Here is a 21,292-nt window from a genome sequence, read left to right on the forward strand (position 1 = left end):
CTCTCTCTCTCTCTCTCTCTCTCTCTCTCTCTCTCTCTCTCTCTCCCCCCTATGTCTCTCTCTCTCTCTCTCTCTCTCTCTCTCTCTCTCTCTCTCTCTCTCTCTCTCTCTCTCTCTCTCTCTCTCCCCCCCTATGTCTCTCTCTCTCTCTCTCTCTCTCTCTCTCTCTCTCTCCTCTCTCTCTCTCTCTCTCTCTCTCTCTCTCTCTCTCTCTCTCTCTCTCTCTCTCTCTCTCTCTCTCTCTCTCTCGGGCTTATTTAAAAATCCTTAATTGGTAAAATATCAATGTGAAGTTTTCTCTCTCACTCGCTGTTGCAGAGCTGACGCGATGTAAGACCCCGCCTTTCGATTTTAAAGGTATGATGTCACCCTGTTCGGCACTCATGCAGTATAGCCCTGCAGCGGTCCACGGCATGTCAGTTTTCAATTATATACATTAATACTGTATGGACGATGCACCCCCGTCCTTCTGAAAGCTATGTAGTAGGGTTGAGTAGCTCAGTGGTTTGAGTGCTGGGCTGCAGTGTGGAAGGCAGTGGGTTTGAGGAGCTCAGTGGTTAGATAAAGAAAGCGCTGGGCTGCAGTGTGGAAGGCAGCGGGTTTGAGGAGCTCAGTGGTTAGATAAAGAAAGCGCTGGGCTGCAGTGTGGAAGGCAGTGGGTTTGAGGAGCTCAGTGGTTAGATAAAGAAAGCGCTGGGCTGCAGTGTGGAAGGCAGCGGGTTTGAGGAGCTCAGTGGTTAGATAAAGAAAGCGCTGGGCTGCAGTGTGGAAGGCAGTGGGTTTGAGGAGCTCAGTGGTTAGATAAAGAAAGCGCTGGGCTGCAGTGTGGAAGGCAGTGGGTTTGAGGAGCTCAGTGGTTAGATAAAGAAAGCGCTGGGCTGCAGTGTGGAAGGCAGCGGGTTTGAGGAGCTCAGTGGTTAGATAAAGAAAGCGCTGGGCTGCAGTGTGGAAGGCAGCGGGTTTGAGGAGCTCAGTGGTTAGATAAAGAAAGCGTTGGGCTGCAGTGTGGAAGGCAGCGGGTTTGAGGAGCTCAGTGGTTAGATAAAGAAAGCGCTGGGCTGCAGTGTGGAAGGCAGCGGGTTTGAGGAGCTCAGTGGTTAGATAAAGAAAGCGCTGGGCTGCAGTGTGGAAGGCAGGGGGTTTGAGGAGCTCAGTGGTTAGATAAAGAAAGCGCTGGGCTGCAGTGTGGAAGGCAGCGGGTTTGAGGAGCTCAGTGGTTAGAGTGCTGGGCTGCAGTGTGGAAGGCAGCGGGTTTGAGGAGCTCAGTGGTTAGATAAAGAAAGCGCTGGGCTGCAGTGTGGAAGGCAGCGGGTTTGAGGAGCTCAGTGGTTAGATAAAGAAAGCGCTGGGCTGCAGTGTGGAAGGCAGCGGGTTTGAGGAGTTCAGTGGTTAGATAAAGAAAGCGCTGGGCTGCAGTGTGGAAGGCAGGGGGTTTGAGGAGCTCAGTGGTTAGATAAAGAAAGCGCTGGGCTGCAGTGTGGAAGGCAGCGGGTTTGAGGAGCTCAGTGGTTAGAGTGCTGGGCTGCAGTGTGGAAGGCAGCGGGTTTGAGGAGCTCAGTGGTTAGATAAAGAAAGCACTGGGCTGCAGTGTGGAAGGCAGCGGGTTTGAGGAGCTCAGTGGTTAGATAAAGAAAGCGCTGGGCTGCAGTGTGGAAGGCAGTGGGTTTGAGGAGCTCAGTGGTTACAGTGCTGGGCTGCAGTGTGGAAGGCAGCGGGTTTGAGGAACTATTGATAACAATGCATGCCCCATGCTACTAAACCCTGGAAATGAGAGCCCAGCCTGCAAAGTCCCTGCCTGAAGCCCTCGGGGCATTACACTGTTATAAACAGATGCTGTTACCCAACTGGAGCATGTATAATACAGCAAATCAGAAACAGCATGACTTCTAGAGGATATGGGTAGGCTGTATTCTTTCATGGTAAAACAGAAATGGCTTTTGCATAACTGTAAACCTCACCCCAACCCCCGTAACCCTAACCTGAAGCCTTATCTGATACAATTGTGTCCCTACATATATCACGCACATGGATTTACTAAGTAACTGCTACGGGAATCGCACAGTAATTAGAGACACTTCATGGCAAGTGTTACCAGGGCCTGTACAATCACGCAGTGTGGTTTACACGACACGCTACAAGATGTTTAACTACAACACAGACATGTGGTGTGAAGTGCTTTGAGAGATTATATTGCGATCCATTACCGCCCATATAAACAGCTGTGTGTGACACAGGCTAACTCCCATTTGGTATGCAATAACAATCGACTGTATATATAATACAGCCCTCTGAAATGTCTTTATAATATACAGCACTAGACCCTGATATCGATGCGATCCAGCCCTCTGAAATGTCTTTATAATATACAGCACTAGACCCTGATATTGATGCGATCCAGCCCTCTGAAATGTCTTTATAATATACAGCACTAGACCCTGATATTGATGCGATCCAGCCCTCTGAAATGTCTTTATAATATACAGCACTAGACCCTGATATCGATGCGATCCAGCCCTCTGAAATGTCTTTATAATATACAGCACTAGACCCTGATATTGATGTGATCCAGCCCTCTGAAATGTCTTTATAATATATAGTGCTAGACCCTGATATTGATGCGATCCAGCCCTCTGAAATGTCTTTATAATATACAGCACTAGACCCTGATATCGATGCGATCCAGCCCTCTGAAATGTCTTTATAATATACAGCACTAGACCCTGATATTGATGTGATCCAGCCCTCTGAAATGTCTTTATAATATATAGCACTAGACCCTGATATTGATGCGATCCAGCCCTCTGAAATGTCTTTATAATATACAGCACTAGACCCTGATATTGATGTGATCCAGCCCTCTGAAATGTCTTTATAATATACAGCACTAGACCCTGATATTGATGTGATCCAGCCCTCTGAAATGTCTTTATAATATACAGCGCTAGACCCTGATACTGAATAGCATTATAATGACAAAAATGAACAAAAAAGCAATTTAAAAAAAATCTTAATTTTTTATTTATTTTTATTAAAAAGTAAATCATTTTTCTCTGAATAAAAACATTTGATTGTCATATATATATATATATTTTTACTGGAGCAGAAACTACCAAGCATTAAAAAACACACCCAACATACATTTGAAATATGAGCTCCAATGGCTGTCTAATGATAAATACACACACGCATGGGGTATCTATAGACTGGTTATTAACATATTGTTAACAAATAGTTAATTGTATATTAATTAAATACTTATTTATGACTCTCAAAAAAAGCATTATCTATTTTTTAATCAATACTTTACAAAAATGACATTCTGCATCAAAAAAAAAGAAGTATTAAAAACATGACTCTACATAGTACAAAACACATATATAAATCAACTGTCAACATGCCCTAACATAAAAATAACCTAATGCCTGAATTACATTTTGAATTAAAATGAGTACAGTAATATTCAACTGATATAAAAGTAACGTCAGAAAGTTTCCCACAGTGCAGTTTTCCCATGCCTTTACCATAGTTTACTATGGTTTGTTTTTTAATATGCTTTACCAGACCTCTCTGTGCTTTATAATGCTTCCCTATGCTTTACCACACCTCTCTGTGCTTTACAATGCTTCCCTATGCTTTACCAGACCTCTCTGTGCTTTACAAAGCTTCCCAATGCTTTACTATACCTCTCTGTGCTTTACAATGCTTCCCTATGCTTTACCAGACCTCGCTGTGCTTTACAATGCTTCCCTATGCTTTACCACACCTCTCTATGCTTTACAATGCTTCCCTATGCTTTACCACACCTCTCTGTGCTTTACAATGCTTCCTTATGCTTTACCACACCTCTCTGTGCTTTCCAATGCGTCCCTATGCTTTACCAGACCTCTCTGTGCTTTACAATGCTTCCCTATGCTTTACCAGACCTCTCTGTGCTTTACAATGCTTCCCTATGCTTTACCAGACCTCTCTGTACATTACAATGTTTCCCTATGCTTTACCAGACCTCTCTGTGCTTTACAATGCTTCCCTATGCTTTACCAGACCTCTCTGTGCTTTACAATGCTTCCCTATGCTTTACCAGACCTCTCTGTGCTTTACAATGCTTCCCTATGCTTTACCATACCTCTCTGTGCTTTACAATGCTTCCCTATGCTTTACCAGACCTCGCTGTGCTTTACAATGCTTCCCTATGCTTTACCACACCTCTCTGTGCTTTACATTGCTTCCCTATGCTCTACCATGCTTTCACTGTGCTTTACTACATTTTGCTATGCTTTTACTATGGGAAACTTGTAGAAGGGTACATTTAATGATCTTTTAATGAATGAATATTGGCAATGCCTGGCTCAGTGTGTTTGAAAAGCTGGGCCAATATTGCAGTGTGTTACAGTACCAAATAGTTCCAGAAATATAAATCCTAAATTATTATTCATGGGCGTTCATTTTCTTTGATTGCAATGATAGTAAGTTCTGAAATGGGTCAATTCATTTTTTTTATTCTAATTCCAAGTCCAATTCCAGGTCCTTTGAAGGAATTGAAATTGATATTTTAGAGAAGTCATAATTGCGATTGTTTCATTTGAAGCCAGTTTTAATGGACTTACATACAGCAACCTCAATTTCAGTCTTCTGTTGCCACTGTGAGAAGCTCATTTTAACAGAATACTGCAAATCGCCATTTTGATCAACAGTGTGTCGGAATTAATTAAAGGGGAATTGGAATTGAAACACAGGAATTGGCCACAGCCCTGGTTACTAGATTTACAATATGTGTCAGCAATATGTAACTAGGCACCCCACCCTTCCTCTAAATGTGTTGAAATCCTATCTTTAATATTAGGCTGGAATCTCCCTTCATTAGCTGACTAAAGCTCTGGCCATAGCTGCACGGTCAGTTGAGGTTAGTTCAAGTCCAGAAGATCCGGGAAGTCCAGTTGCTCAGTCACCCACCAAAACAGCAGAATTCCCAACGGGATGACCAGGAAAATCCGTAGGAACGTCAGCAAGGGGCTGGAACCCTGGAAGAACAGAAAACAGAATTAACTGAACCTAACAATATAATTCCCTGCACTGCGTAGGTCTCAGATCCATGTTACAGCAAACATTTCGTTTTGAAGATATCTGCTCCTACATTAGGTTAAACAGATCTCTGTTTCCAGACCGAGTCTCGCTTCCCCACCCCTTCAAGGGTCTATCAGTAACCAACCAGCTGCTTTCCCTAACGACTGACCTGCTTTACAGCCAGAAATATGCTTTGACACTGCTCAGGTGAGATGATGACGCAGGAAGAGATTTCATTGGACTGAGAACTGTACCTATTTAATCAATTGGCTAAGAGGGCGAACAACGAAACTCTGTGTAGCTGCTCACCTCAGCAAAGCATTTTCTGTTAATTCAATGAGAGGTATAGCTTGTATATTTCACAGAATACAGGGATTGCGTCTGACAAACACATTGATCAATCAATCAATCAATATTTATTTTATATAGCGCTTTTCATAGTGGACCACCATCACAAAGCGCTTTACAAGATGCAGTAACAACAAGAAAATCCATTATAATTCTTTAAGTACAGAAAATCAGGTGATAACCCATTCTAGTTTAGTGGTTAGAGCTGAGGGACTGGAAGGGAGGGAAGCAGTGTGGTCTAGTCTAGTGGTTAGAGCTGAGGGACTGGGAGGGAGGGAAGCAGTGTGGCCTAGTCTAGTGGTTAGAGCTGAGGGACTGGGAGGGAGGGAAGCAGTGTGGCCTAGTCTAGTGGTTAGAGCTGAGGGACTGGGAGAGAGGGAAGCAGTGTGGTCTAGTCTAGTGGTTAGAGCTGAGGGACTGGGAGGGAGGGAAGCAGTGTGGTCTAGTCTAGTGGTTATAACTGAGGGACTGGGAGGGAGGGAAGCAGTGTGGTCTAGTCTAGTGGTTAGAGCTGAGGGACTGGGAGGGAGGGGAGCAGTGTGGTCTAGTCTAGTGGTTAGAACTGAGGGACTGGGAGGGAAGCAGTGTGGCCTAGTCTAGTGGTTAGAGCTGAGGGACTGGGAGGGAGGGAAGCAGTGTGGCCTAGTCTAGTGGTAATAGCTGAGGGACTGGGAGGGAGGGAAGCAGTGTGGTCTAGTCTAGTGGTTAGATCTGAGGGACTGGGAGGGAGGGAAGCAGTGTGGTCTAGTCTAGTGGTTAGAACTGAGGGACTGGAAGGGAGGGAAGCAGTGTGGCCTAGTCTAGTGGTTAGAGCTGAGGGACTGGGAGGGAGGGAGGCAGTGTGGCCTAGTCTAATGGTTAAAGCTGAGGGTCTATTTGGTAGGAAAACTGTGATAACAGGACACTTAATTGTTCCTAACGGAAGATCCTGATCATGTTGGTGTTGCAGTCAGGAAACGAACAGTATGATTCATCAGGGGAGTGGTTCCTTTGTTCACATAGTGTGTTTTGTAACAGCAGCGCGAGCACAGCGCTGTTCTCGAACTCTCCTAGGAGCTGCTGGGCAGAAAGCCAGTGGTCAACAACTGCTAAAAAGTGCAGAGTGTGTCCAGAACAGGCAAGACCAGCAACACAAACAAACAAACAAACCGAGCCACTGAGATTACAGCTATGGCCAAAAGTTGTGTATCACCGAGTATTTTTGGATTGAGATATAATTAAATATATATATATGAACATAATTGAGATTGTTTGTTTAACATCAAAACTACAAAATGGTATTTTCTTTTACATTTTGACCACTTTTTTAAACTTTTAAATTGCATTCCCTGCCTGAAGATGGCTTCCCATGTACCCACATGGACCTCTCAGAACTACATTTCCCATCCTCCTCCTGCTCACATATGTAACTGAGATGGATTTACCAGTGAGCAGGAGCATGATGGGAAATGTAGTTCTGAGAGGTCCATGCGGGTACATGGGAAGCCATCTTGAGTCAGGGAATGCAATTTAAAAAAGTGGTCAAAATGTAAAAAAAATAAATAAAATAAAACAATACACACACCTCACGTAAACAGTTGTAGCAACACATGGGAACACGTAACACATAAATTAAAAAGGTCCTTATGTACCCTTTAAGTATATGGGAAAACTACAAAGCGGTGCTATGTAATTCAATATCTTAACGTAACATTATTCAGCAGGTTTCATTCGACTTTATGAAGCACAATTAGTTCATTCTATAGGGTGATGCAAAACTTTTGGCCAGAGCTGTATCACTCTACTCATTTTACACCAGTTTTCACAAAACTGTTACCACACACTCTTAGCCTCCTACAGATGCTTTGGGTTGCATTTGACTATAATGTGATGAACCCTGGATTTTACTGCATTGTGAATGTGGTTCTGTATTTCGTCAGGTTGGGCGTTTCCTAAAAACAGCTGCCCTCTCTCTCACTCACTCACTCTTTCTCAGCAGCTTCAACCCTATTTAGGAAGTTTCTTGTGGCTTTTTTTAAAGACAATGTTAACCTTAGTTTGACACTCCCCTGTAATGTGAAACGTCTCTGCTTTTGGCCTGCTCCCAATAAACAACCTCCCCTTTGAGAGACGGGCCTGTGTTCTGAAACAACCTCCCAGCGAGGGTCTGAAACAGTGACGTCGACACAAACCAGATCCCATTGTAGAAACCTCATAGTAGCATTCCTGGCATAGAGATCCGCTTACAAGCAACCGAGGTACTGGGAGGGAGGGAAGCAGTGTGGCTCTAGTCTAGTGGTTAGAGCTGAGGGACTGGGAGGGAGGGAAGCAGTGTGGCTCTAGTCTAGTGGTTAGAGCTGAGGGACTGGGAGGGAGGGAAGCAGTGTGGCCTAGTCTAGTGGTTAGAGCTGAGGGACTGGGAGGGAGGGAAGCAGTGTGGCTCTAGTCTAGTGGTTAGAGCTGAGGTACTGGGAGGGAGGGAAGCAGTGTGGTCTAGTCTAGTGGTTAGAGCTGAGGGACTGGGAGGGAGGGAAGCAGTGTGGTCTAGTCTAGTGGTTAGAGCTGAGATACTGGGAGGGAGGGAAGCAGTGTGGTCTAGTCTAGTGGTTAGAGCTGTGGGACTGGGAGGGAGGGAAGCAGTGTGGTTTAGTCTAGTGGTTAGTGCTGTGGGACTGGGAGGGAGGGAAGCAGTGTGGCCTAGTCTAGTGGTTAGAGCTGAGGGACTGGGAGGGAGGGAGGCAGTGTGGCCTAGTCTAGTGGTTAGAGCTGAGGGACTGGGAGGGAGGGAAGCAGTGTGGCTCTAGTCTAGTGGTTAGAGCTGAGGTACTGGGAGGGAGGGAAGCAGTGTGGTCTAGTCTAGTGGTTAGAGCTGAGGGACTGGGAGGGAGGGAGGCAGTGTGGCCTAGTCTAGTGGTTAGAGCTGAGGGACTGGGAGGGAGGGATGCAGTGTGGCCTAGTCTAGTGGTTAGAGCTGAGGGACTGGGAGAGTGGGAAGCAGTGGCCTAGTCTAGTGATAAACACATTGAACACATTTACAAAAATAAAACAGCCTTAAATCAATACATTTTGTCTGGACCCCAAAAAAAACCCACACATTACATTAGCTCTTGTATACAAACCAATGCTGCACTGGCTGTATTGAAGAGCATGGATTGTGAGCCCCTTGGTAGCTCATCTAGTTCAGAGAAGTGTTGCACCACACCCTGTTACTCTATAAAAGACAGCATCGCTGAGGCTGACAGCACTCTGAACCTCACCCAAAAAAGGCGACTGAGAGTTCTATTTTGAGGTTTTGCGGTTTCAGAAAATGAAGGTAAACATGCTGCATTCACAGCTAATATCAGTTATTATTAGCTGTGCCTCTTCATTTGACTGGGCCTGTATTATGAGCTTGTAAATTTGACCACACTCTTACAGCAAACGTGTGTTTTCCATTTTAAAACATCATATATTGGGACTACATTTCACAAGGAACTATGTTATCTCCTGGGTCATTTCACCTCAGCAGTGTTTTCTGGGTCCTGTTACTGGCTGAAAGCATGTCAATCAATAGGGGAAGCAGCTGATTGGTTAGGGACAGGAAAGAAGTCATTGAAGGGGTGGGGACGATTTCACCCTTCAGGTGAGCAAGCAGGTGCAACACGAAGTGAAAGCAGGGCTTGCAAACAGAGATTTCTTTAATCGAGTGTAGTACCAGAAATGTAAAATGGAAGATCTTCTGAAGCTTGGCAATTAACAGGTGTCATGATGTTTCAGTGAAGAACATAACAACACAATAAAAGTTACAAACTAGAGAAGGCCAGTCTGCCCATCTGAGCTCGTCCGGTTCTTATTAGCTGATTGATCTCAGAACTTTGTCAAGTCGGGTCTTAACGGATCTCAGTGATTCTGCCTCAACAACATGACTAGGTAACCCATTCCATCCCCTCACCACTCTGTGTGAAGAAGAGTCTCCTTCAACAACATGACTAGGTAACCCATTCCATCCCCTCACCACTCTCTGTGTGAAGAAGAGTCTCCTTCAACAACATGACTAGGTAACCCATTCCATCCCCTCACCACTCTCTGTGTGAAGAAGTGTCTCCTTCAACAACATGACTAGGTAACCCATTCTATCCCCTCACCACTCTCTGTGTGAAGAAGTGTCTCCTTCAACAACATGACTAGGTAACCCATTCTATCCCCTCACCACTCTCTGTGTGAAGAAGTGTCTCCTTCAACAACATGACTAGGTAACCCATTCTATCCCCTCACCACTCTCTGTGTGAAGAAGTGTCTCCTTCAACAACATGACTATGTAACCCATTCCATCCCCTCACCACTCTCTGTGTGAAGAAGTGTCTCCTTCAACAACATGACTAGGTAACCCATTCCATCCCCTCACCACTCTCTGTGTGAAGAAGTGTCTCATTCCCTCTGTCCTGAGTCTGTCTCCACTTAATTTCCAGCTGTGTGCCCTGTATTGGTTAGGGTTTACTTTGTCGACTCTTTGTAAGATATTAAAGATTTCAATAAAATAAATTTCTGATGGCAAGCCATGCATGTGTCTTGTACTTTCTAGGTCACCTGGATAGTGAAATTGTCCCCACCCCTTCATTGGCTTCTTTCCTGTGAGTAACCAATCAGCTGCTTCCACTTATTGACTGACATGCTTTCAGCCAGTAACATGACCCAGAAGACAAATGAAAACTGAAGTAAAGCAGTGACTGCCTGTCTCCACTTCCCCGTCTTGATCCCAGCTCAAATAAAAGGCAAGTGATTTATTACAGTATATCGGACTATAAAATTCTCAAGGTGTGTTAAAAAACAAACAGGGGAGGTGCATTTAACTTTCCAGTGGCAAGGAAACCCACTGTTTGTTTGTATAATAATGAACTTGTGATGTCATTTTGCTCTTAGCAGACGATGTAATAATACCCTCCCTCGTTGCAGTACTTAATCCGTCATACATCATGTTAGTCATGCATTAACAATCACACACGCCCTGTTGCTATTGCATCGAGATAACAATTCCCTAAATCTACTGTGACGCAACCATACATTATAAAAAATACGAGAAAATTGACAAACGAAAGATGGACTCTGCGCTCGTCCGGTTCCTAGTAGCTAATTGATCTCAGAGCTTTGTCAAGTCAGGTCTTAAAGGATCTCAGTGATTCTGTCTCAACAACATGACTAGGTAACCTGTTCCATCCCCTCACCACTCTCTGTGTGAAGAAGTGTCTCCTTCAACAACATGACTAGGTAACCCATTCCATCCCCTCACCACTCTCTGTGTGAAGAAGTGTCTCCTTCAACAACATGACTAGGTAACCCATTCCATCCCCTCACCACTCTCTGTGTGAAGAGGTGTCTCCTTCAACAACATGACTAGGTAACCCATTCCATCCCCTCACCACTCTCTGTGTGAAGAAGTGTCTCCTACCCTCTGTCCAAGTCTATCACCACTTAATTGCTCATAAAATAATCTTTTGCCAGAATCATTTTAAAAAAGAAATTGCCTAAACAGCCTAAACACACATTGTTCCACATTCAGTTTTAAGCCAGCATGACTTCAAAATTGACCCCTTAATAATACACTTTGGGACGGACACATCGGTGAATGCAGCCTGCAGCTTTCAAATGTTTTGTGAAGGATTGTTGTTTATCTGCATTGGCCATGTCATTCCTGAGGGGCTCCAGCGCTGTTTGAATCAGCCCTGAGTTTTGTCTAAGTCTTGAAATGCTGGAGGTCATGCCATTATTATCAGCTGTACACTGACTGCAAAGAAACAAACACAGTGACACACTCCATTCACCCACTCAGTTTGTGTGAATGAGCCTGCCTTGAACACGCTGAATTGAATTACTTTACATATTTATTTTAATTGTGGCGCCAGAGACAATTGCAAAGTATTTTTACTTGCAAGATTAAATTAATTTTCGCTAACAATAAAATCCATACATCTTACCTGTTCTCCTCACTGTTATACAGGTCTCAGATGTGCAGTTTGCTGTCTCGTAAACATTTTCATTTTAGAAGATCTGCTGTTACACCAGGTTAAACAAATCTTTAACTACAATAACTACACTAAGTTCCTAACCAATCAGCTGCTGCGCCCATTGATTGACATGCTTTCAGCCAGTAACACAACAGTAATATGGCCCAGAAGACCCAGATATCTGTTTTAAAGTGAAAATACATAAAAATGGAGTTGACATGGCTAACCTGAAGCAATACTTCAAGCGCAGCACAGAAACCAGGACCAGAGGACACCCAGTTGGAAATGAAGTGGAGATAGACTTAGGACAGAGGGAAGGAGACTCTTCTTCACACAGAGTGGGGAGGGGATGGAATGGGTTACCTAGTCATGTTGTTGAAGGAGACACTTCTTCACACAGAGAGTGGTGAGGGGATGGAATGGGTTACCTAGTCATGTTGCTGAAGGAGACACTTCTTCACACAGAGAGTGGTGAGGGGATGGAATGGGTTACCTAGTCATGTTGTTGCAGGAGACACTTCTTCACACAGAGAGTGGTGAGGGGATGGAATGGGTTACCTAGTCATGTTGTTGCAGGAGACACTTCTTCACACAGAGAGTGGTGAGGGGATGGAATGGGTTACCTAGTCATGTTGCTGAAGGAGACACTTCTTCACACAGAGAGTGGTGAGGGGATGGAATGGGTTACCTAGTGATGTTGTTGCAGGAGACACTTCTTCACACAGAGAGTGGTGAGGGGATGGAATGGGTTACCTAGTCATGTTGTTGCAGGAGACACTTCTTCACACAGAGAGTGGTGAGGGGATGGAATGGGTTACCTAGTGATGTTGTTGAAGGAGACACTTCTTCACACAGAGAGTGGTGAGGGGATGGAATGGGTTACCTAGTCATGTTGTTGCAGGAGACACTTCTTCACACAGAGAGTGGTGAGGGGATGGAATGGGTTACCTAGTGATGTTGTTGAAGGAGACACTTCTTCACACAGAGAGTGGTGAGGGGATGGAATGGGTTACCTAGTCATGTTGCTGAAGGAGACACTTCTTCACACAGAGAGTGGTGAGGGGATGGAATGGGTTACCTAGTCATGTTGTTGAAGGAGACACAGAGAGAGGAGGCTGTGCGGTCCAGTGGTTAAAGAAAAGGGCTTGTAACCAGGAGGTCCTCGGTTCAAATTCCACCTCAGCCACTGACTCATTGCATGACCCTGAGCAAGTCACTTCACCTCCTTGTGCTCCATCTTTCGGGTGAGACGTAGTTGTAAGTGACTCTGCAGCTGATGCATAGTTCACACACCCTAGTCTCTGTAAGCCACCTTGGATAAAGGCGTCTGCTAAATAAACTAATAATAATAATAATAATGTTGTTGAAGGAGACACTTCTTCACACAGAGAGTGGGGAGGGGATGGAATGGGTTACCTAGTGATGTTGTTGAAGGAGACTCTTCTTCACACAGAGAGTGGGGAGGGGATGGAATGGGTTACCTAGTGATGTTGTTGAAGGAGACTCTTCTTCACACAGAGAGTGGGGAGGGGATGGAATAGGTTACCTAGTCATGTTGCTGAAGGAGACACTTCTTCACACAGAGAGTGGTGAGGGGATGGAATGGGTTACCTAGTCATGTTGTTGAAGGAGACACAGAGAGAGGAGGCTGTGCGGTCCAGTGGTTAAAGAAAAGGGCTTGTAACCAGGAGGTCCTCGGTTCAAATTCCACCTCAGCCACTGACTCATTGCATGACCCTGAGCAAGTCACTTCACCTCCTTGTGCTCCATCTTTCGGGTGAGACGTAGTTGTAAGTGACTCTGCAGCTGATGCATAGTTCACACACCCTAGTCTCTGTAAGCCACCTTGGATAAAGGCGTCTGCTAAATAAACTAATAATAATAATAATAATGTTGTTGAAGGAGACACTTCTTCACACAGAGAGTGGGGAGGGGATGGAATGGGTTACCTAGTCAATGTTGTTGAAGGAGACACTTCTTCACACAGAGAGTGGTGAGGGGATGGAATGGGTTACCTAGCCATGTTGTTGATGCTGAATCACTGGGATCCTTTAAGACCAGACTTGACAAAGGTTTGAGATTAAACAGCTACTAGGAACCGGATAGGCCAAACAGCCTCCTCTCGTTCATATCTTTTCTTATGTTCTTAAATTGTAGTTTGAGCATTCCGCCTACGTCTCTCTGAAACTGCTTAGCTGCACTACGCCTGTTGATTTTGCAAGGGTCATGTTTGGAGTGTTACTATACATGGTGTTCTAGAAGCTGAGCTGTAATCCTCTTTATATTTTATGCTCGCAGTCCCTCAGGATATTTGTTTCAGAAAACAGCTGTTCCAGTTGAATAGCTTATTCCTGGCACACCACACAAATACCATCCAATGCTATCTCGGATACAAGCTAAAAATCCATTTAGATTTATCAGTGTCATGAAAAAGCAGATCACCACAACCCACATTTATACACAACGGACATGCTTAATTTAACCAGAAACAGACTCATAAATATTTACAGTATGTGGAATAACCTCCTGCAAGATATATATCTATGCAAAATAATGTTGGGTCTATTTTACCCCTGTTTTTTCTCCCTAATTTATAATTACATTCCCCACAACAGCTCAGGAGAACTGAAGGTCAGCGGGCGTCCTCCGATCCCCAAGCCAATCACCTCTTTATACCCAGGAGCTCCACAGCGGATGTGAGCTACTGCCCCCTGGAGGACAAGCCTGGCAGCCCTGCAGCCTTATGCCCGTCCAGAAGGGGCCGCTGTAGTGCGGTGAGGAGAAGCAATCTCTGCCGGTTTTGCCTCCCTAACCTGGTGCTCGAGCCAATGATCCCTGAGGAATCACCAGCTGGCAACATTGCACACCCAGTAGTCTGCACTCCCCTGACTGTATCACACTGCACGCCACACGGCCGTGCCTTTACCAGGGGAGACATATGAAAGAGAGGGGACCATTCTGCTTAAAGGATCACAGTGATTCAGCCTCATCAACATGGCTTGGTAACCCATTCCATCCCCTCCCCACTCTCTGTGTGAAGAAGTGTCTCCTTCAGCAACATGACTAGGTAACCCATTCCATCCCCTCACCACTCTCTGTGTGAAGAAGAGTCTCCTTCAGCAACATGACTAGGTAACCCATTCCATCTCCTCACCACTCTCTGTGTGAAGAAGTGTCTCCTTCAACAACATGACTAGGTAACCCATTCCATCCCCTCACCACTCTCTTTGTGAAGAAGTGTCTCCTTCAACAACATGACTAGGTAACCCATTCCATCCCCTCACCACTCTCTGTGTGAAGAAGAGTCTCCTTCAGCAACATGACTAGGTAACCCATTCCATCCCCTCACCACTCTCTTTGTGAAGAAGTGTCTCCTTCAACAACATGACTAGGTAACCCATTCCATCCCCTCACCAGTCTGTGTGAAGAAGTGTCTCCTTTCCTCTGTCCTAAGTCTCTCCACTTCATTTCCAACTGTGTCCATTGGTCCTGAGTCTTCTTTGTTCCAGGGTGAATAGATTCAGTTGTTTCAGCCTCTCTTCGTAGCTCATTCCTTTAAGCCCTGCTGGGATCAGTCTGGTTGCTCTTTGCTGGACTCTCTCCAGGGCCACACTGTCTCTTTTGTGCTGTGTTGACCAGAGCTGGACATGGTACTCTAAGTGCTGCCTCACCCGTGCATTATACAACCTCATCATAACCGCAATTGATTTGTACACTTTTGGCTATATACCCTAGCAGTCTGTTTGCCTTTGTGATTGCTTCCCCATACTGTCTGGTTGCTGACAGGGAGAATAATTTGTATTCAAGCTTAATTGAACTAGAACCTTGCTTTATTCAAGTAAACATATTAAATAAAATACACAAGAGAAATCCATATGCTCACTCTATGTTAATATATTTGTAGTTCAGTATAAAGCCCTCCTTTATTAATATCACTAGCTAGCAGCTTGTTACCTGTTTGGCTGTATTGGTTAGGGTCAATTTTTAAAAACTACAATCAAGTTCCCCCTTAATTCTGCTTTGCTTTTAGCTAAATGAATTAAATCTTTGCCAGAAGTTCTACAAATCACATAGCTGCAAGCTGGATCACTAGTGACTCACAAAGCTTCTAGTCTGTACTATTTGCTATTTGAATAATTTCTCTCCAGTTCATATCCTTGTGTGATGTAGGGCTGGGGAGTCACAGTGTTAACGTGCGGGCTTGCTTTAAAAGGTAAAGCCGAACAAATCATTCTTAAAAATGAATCATGGCTCTGGAATCTGGAACACAGTCTCTCTCTCTCTCTCTCTCTCTCTCTCTCTCTCTCTCTCTCTCTCTCTCTCTCTCTCTCTCTCTCTCTCTCTCTCTCTCTCTCTCTCTCATGTATGCCCTTATATATGTGATCAACATAATTTGTTACAAAGAAGCATGTAAAAATGTACCATATGAAATGCATAGCAAAGTGTAATAAAGCACAGTGAAAGCATGGTAAAGCATATTAAAACAAAATGCATAATATAACCACTGGAAAAGCACAGAAATATATATGCCTTATACATGTGATCATTTGTTGCAAAGGAACATGGAATGAATCCATGAACATGAATTAACAGGGGGCTGAATTCAAAACTAATGACTTCAGAACTCCGAGGAAATGCAGGAGAGATTCAAGGTGCTATTGCTGTGGGATTCAGACAGCAATCATTAGGAATTCGAGGCAATTATTTTAAAGTGTTTCCGAAACTAACCCTGCACCTAATCCTGGATTCCAGGAATCCAATAAGTATTTAAATTATTCAAAAAGATGAAATAAATGGACTTTTAGAAGACCTACAGTCTCCTGTGTGATTTATTCAATAACCAATTAAGGGATCCCAGTGTTTCAGCATCAGCAGCATGACTAGGTAACCCATTCCATCCCCTCCCCACTCTCTGTGTGAAGAAGAGTCTCCTTCAACAACATGACTAGGTAACCCATTCCATCCCCTCCCCACTCTCTGTGTGAAGAAGAGTCTCCTTCAACAACATGACTAGGTAACCCATTCCATCCCCTCCCCACCATCTGTGTGAAGAAGTGTCTCCTTCAGCAACATGACTAGGTAACCCATTCCATCCCCTCACCACTCTCTGTGTGAAGAAGAGTCTCCTTCAACAACATGACTAGGTAACCCATTCCATCCCCTCCCCACCATCTGTGTGAAGAAGTGTCTCCTTCCCTCTGTCCTGAGTCTTTTAATTTCCAACTTTCGTTCTGGTCTCTGTGCTGTGCTTAGGGTTAAAACAAATGTTAAGATCTTAAAGACTTCAATCAAGTCCAATCCTTAAGAGAATAAATACATTCTTCCAAACTCCCCTTCTTTGTCCCTCCTCTCTCCTAAGCTTGACGTAATATAAATCCAAACAAGATGTTTGTCTGCAAGAGTATGTGAAATATGAGTAACCTGCTACCTGGAGGTTCAGTCTATCGGCAACAGGATATGAAGTGACCTGTAGATCACGGGTTCGAGTCCAGCCTCAGGTCATTGTTAGTTATCTCTTCTCCCATGGGGAGGTTAACTATTTCCTTTAACACATGAACTGTGACACTTTATAAACGCCACATCGAGGGCTTAGAACCAGAGGGGCATACGTGACATTTTCATAATTTTACAAGAGAGCAAAAATATACGATTTTGATTATTTGTGTTCAATTGTCATTTATCGGTACAGGCACAGCATCAATATAATTTTGAAGAAAATTAAAACGTGTGAAATATTTTTTAATTTGAAACTTCAGAAAGTAAGCACCAGAAATTTTGCTTGAAAGTTAGATTTTCCATAATAACACACTGAAATGAATACCCATTGCAGATACACATGTGGTTTTCTTCACTAGTTCGATCCCAGACTTGTTTTTCTTCAATTTAATAACAATTAATAAATCAATATGTATCTTTAAAATATACAGTCATATTTCATAGATTACACTTAAAAAATACTACTGTAAAATATCATTTACAAGATTTTCTACAATTGACATGGTCTGGTTCTTATTCTATAGTGAATTAATTGCTTGAATCCTCAATTTAACTGAGTAAAATATCCACAAAAGTTAGATGCTGTTTTACACAAAACTCTATTTTACAGCTTTCTCACCCATTTTGACTCATCTGCTGTCACTCATCACAAACAACTTTATTATTATTATTTATTTCTTAGCTGACGCCCTTATCCAGGGCGACTTACAATTGTTACAAGATATCACATTATTTTGTACATACAATTTACATTATTTTTTACACATTATTTTTACATACAATTACCCATTTATACAGTTGGGTTTTTACTGGCGCAATCTAGGTAAAGTACCTTGCTCAAGGGTACAGCAGCAGTGTCCCCCACCAGGGATTGAACCCACGACCCTCCGGTCAAGAGTCCAGAGCCCTAACCACTACTCCACACTGCTGCCCTATGACTAGGTGACCCATTCCATCCCTTCACCACTCCTTCCTGTCTTAAAGCATTGGCTAAGGTATGTCATCCCCTTTTGAAGTTTTTAAAGACTACAAGCAAGTCCCTCATAATTGTTCTTTGTCCTAGGGGCTAAATAAATCTAGTTTCTTCAATCATATTACACAGTATTCTAAGTCTCACCTATACATTACACAACCTTATCATAACCTCCTTGAATGTGTACATTTTAGCTTATGTACCCAAGCATTATGTTTGTAGATATGGCTGCCTCCACATTGGAGAACACTCATTTAGCTTCATGGCTCCGACTTTTTCGAACTCTCTCGCAGCTTTGGTGCGTGATGCTCCCACCGTCGCTCGCTTTAAATCAGCTCTCAAGACCCACCAGTTCTCTCTTGCTTTCCATGCTCTTTAACCCTGATATCTGCTATTAGCTGCTGCTGCTACTATTTCATGTATTATGCATTTCTCTGTATTTAAAGTATTATGGATTTTCTTCTTGTTACTGCATCTTGCAAAGCACTTTGTGATGGTGGTCCACTATGAGAGGCGCTATATAAAATAAATATTGATTGATTGATTGATCCATGTCGCCTGTGGGGTTTAATGCAAGTTTCAGACAGACAATAGGTTCATAGCATTGAAATTGTACTGCACAGAAAAAGCAGGTTTCCCGCACTCCCCCCACAGCACACACAGACACCCTCATTTCAGATCCAACACTACCATTTAAGGCAAGCCAGCTCTTCCCCTGGAAACCAATTACAATTCTTTAAACAAATCCCAAACTTCTCTATCTGGCTGTCAGGTAGCCCCGTCTTTGAAACACCGAGGAGTTTAAAAGGTCAAGTAAACAGAAAGCCACGGGTCCTGTCTTGTCTGAAATGGGATTTCTCTTCAGGCATTATATTCGGACAGTCCAGCCCAGCTGGGGTCTTTAAACAGCTTCAAATACTACTAGAGATTTCTTAGATAGAGCAAGAAAAAAAGAAGCATTTTTTTTACCAAGAATACAGCTATTTACTCTCCCTGAAAGGAAAAAAAAACGTCCAGAACTCTTAAAGAAAAATGGACGTAAAGAACTTTCATAGAGTCGGATGCAAATGTATTTAGTGATTAGTGATTGTCTAATTTAATTGACTGCTTTAATAGACCACACATGCGATTCATTTAAAACAGTAAGAGAAAAGGAACACAGAGCCACAAATGGTAAAATGCAGGAGACTTTTTAGAAGTTGTTTACCTAATTAAAGCACAAAATGGTCTAATCTTTTCACACATGAGTGCCTGTTGTTTCTACATCACTGATTACTGACTGAAAATTGAAATTCTGACACCCAGAGGTTTTCAAGCAGGAAGGTATATAAAGGACATAAATGACAAACCTAATGCATTTGCACATTACTGTAAATTCAATGACAGACGTTTCCACTTTCTCAATGACTTCTTCCTTTAGGTATTTCTAAAGAAAACAAGATCAACTGCGATTCTAAAATGAATAAGAAACACATTTAGACTACGCACACACCTCTAAATTGAATTTAGTTTTCAGTAACTTTCTTGGGTGTGTTGTTTTGCTACCTGACCTAACAATGAGGCCAAGCTGTGTTGAAGCACGCCATTGAAAGTGCTGAAGAGACAAACTGGTTTGAACAATGGCTGCTGTTTCCCCAGCGCTTTTCAATCAATCCCACAATCCAACGTGACCTTTTAGCGCCGCGCTATGACCTTTGCTGCCTCGCTACTACTTCCTGGGTCAAGATTCCACTGCATGGAGAGCTTAGCAAGCTGTTTGCTTTCTGAAGATGTCAGGGGGGGGGTTCATTCCTAGACTATAAATGGTTAATGGATTCCAGGCTGCGTGATTTAGAGACTGTCTTGAAGGCTGAGCAGCCCGACTCACTCATTCCTGACCTGCTGGCATTCCATACACCAAATAAGGGCAAAACAGACAAATCTCAGGCCCCTGAGTCAGACAGGCTGCCAGGGACTAACTATTGTGTAATACTCTAGAGTGAGGCAAGCTCAGCAAATCAACGAACCATGAACACAGCACCCCCAGCAACTAAACAGCCGCAGGACAAGAATGTCAGCACAGCTGTGGCCAAATGTTTTTGCGTCACCTCGCATTTTACGACTGAGACATTTAGGATTTTGATCTGTTTATTTAACACTGTGTAATCAAAGAAACTAAATATCGCAAAAGTCTACCGGAAGTAGTACAGTATTTCATGTTCGTTTTCGAAATGTCACATTTTTCAAGGTAGTTAAGCATATGGAGAGCTACAAATTCAATATGTCAACGTAACATTATTCAGCAGGTTTCATTCGACTTTATGAAGCAAAATTTGTTCATTCTATAGGGGGCTGCAAAACAGACCCCAAGCCTTATTGATGTAATTTGATACATTCTAAAGGAATATTTCTTCACTGGGGGAGATTAAATCCTACATTTTTGCTACAATCTGTTGCATCCTATTTATAATCAAGAGCATGCAATCAAGCCAGTGAAATTTCTGGCTATGAAGCTCAACACACAGAAAATTGAGTTTTATGGAATTATTTAGTTTAGCTGCAATTCTGTGCTACAGTCATTTGAAATGTCTTTGTATCAGACAGATCGTCCTCTTGGGGTACTAATAAAACTGACCTTGCTGCTGCTCCTTCGCTGGTCCTTCAGATCCAGAGAGAAGACGTTTAGGGCCTCTCGTGTCACGTGTATTTGCTGGAGAAGTAGGGAGCATCTCTCTGGCAAATCATCCTTTTCAATCTCATCCTGAAAGTCAAAGGGTTAATTTCACAAACACACTATGTTTGGGTCCTTGTTTTTCTCATTATTATTATTTGTTTATTTAGCAGACGCCTTTATCCAAGGTGACTTACAGAGACTAGGGTGTGTGAACTATGCATCAGCTGTACACAATAGATACTGATCCATCTTACCCTGTCCTAGCAAGGTCGACAGAATGTGCGAGAGGGAGGTACATAAGAACAGAAGATTCACGAAGGAGAGGAGGCCATTCAGCCCATCAGAGCTCACCCGGTTCCTTGTATTATTATTATTATTATTTTTTTTTTTAGCAGACGCCTTTATCCAAGGCGACTTACAGAGACTAGGGTGTGTGAACTATGCATCAGCTGCAGAGTCACTTACAATTACGTCTCACCCGAAAGACGGAGCACAAGGAGGTTAAGTGACTTGCTCAGAGTCACACAATGAGTCAGTGGTTGAGGTGGGATTTGAACCGGGGACCTCCTGGTTACAAGCCCTTTTCTTTAACCACTGGACCACAAAGCACATCCATTTGGGATTTGGACCCTTCATTTTTTTTATCAGTTTATAATTTATTTCATTTCCCACGCTTTTGCTCTTTTTGCGGCTGGAAGTGTGTTAATTATTCCCCAATCGAAGTCTTTGATACTCATTTTAGGATTGAGACATCATTTTAAAAATAACATACATATATGAACAGAATTTAGATCTTTTATT

General features: G+C 43.3%; 1 protein-coding gene across 2 annotated transcripts in view; it reads right to left on the minus strand.

Annotated features, from left to right (window-relative positions):
- Window positions 1-3,053: 3,053 nt before the first annotated feature.
- LOC117404213 (probable serine/threonine-protein kinase kinX) overlaps window positions 3,054-21,292 on the minus strand; it is a 34,322-nt gene continuing 16,083 nt past the window's right edge. For both annotated transcript variants that reach the window (XM_059017434.1, XM_059017433.1), the window contains exons 6-7: window positions 20,453-20,578; window positions 3,054-5,018 (exon numbers count right to left, since the gene is read on the minus strand). In XM_059017434.1, coding sequence (XP_058873417.1) covers window positions 4,902-5,018; window positions 20,453-20,578 — 243 coding nt within the window. In that variant the 3' untranslated portion in view covers window positions 3,054-4,901. The remainder of the gene's footprint in view (window positions 5,019-20,452; window positions 20,579-21,292) is intronic.

Source organism: Acipenser ruthenus, chromosome 56 (genome assembly GCF_902713425.1).
Source record: "Acipenser ruthenus chromosome 56, fAciRut3.2 maternal haplotype, whole genome shotgun sequence".
NCBI lineage: Eukaryota > Metazoa > Chordata > Actinopteri > Acipenseriformes > Acipenseridae > Acipenser > Acipenser ruthenus.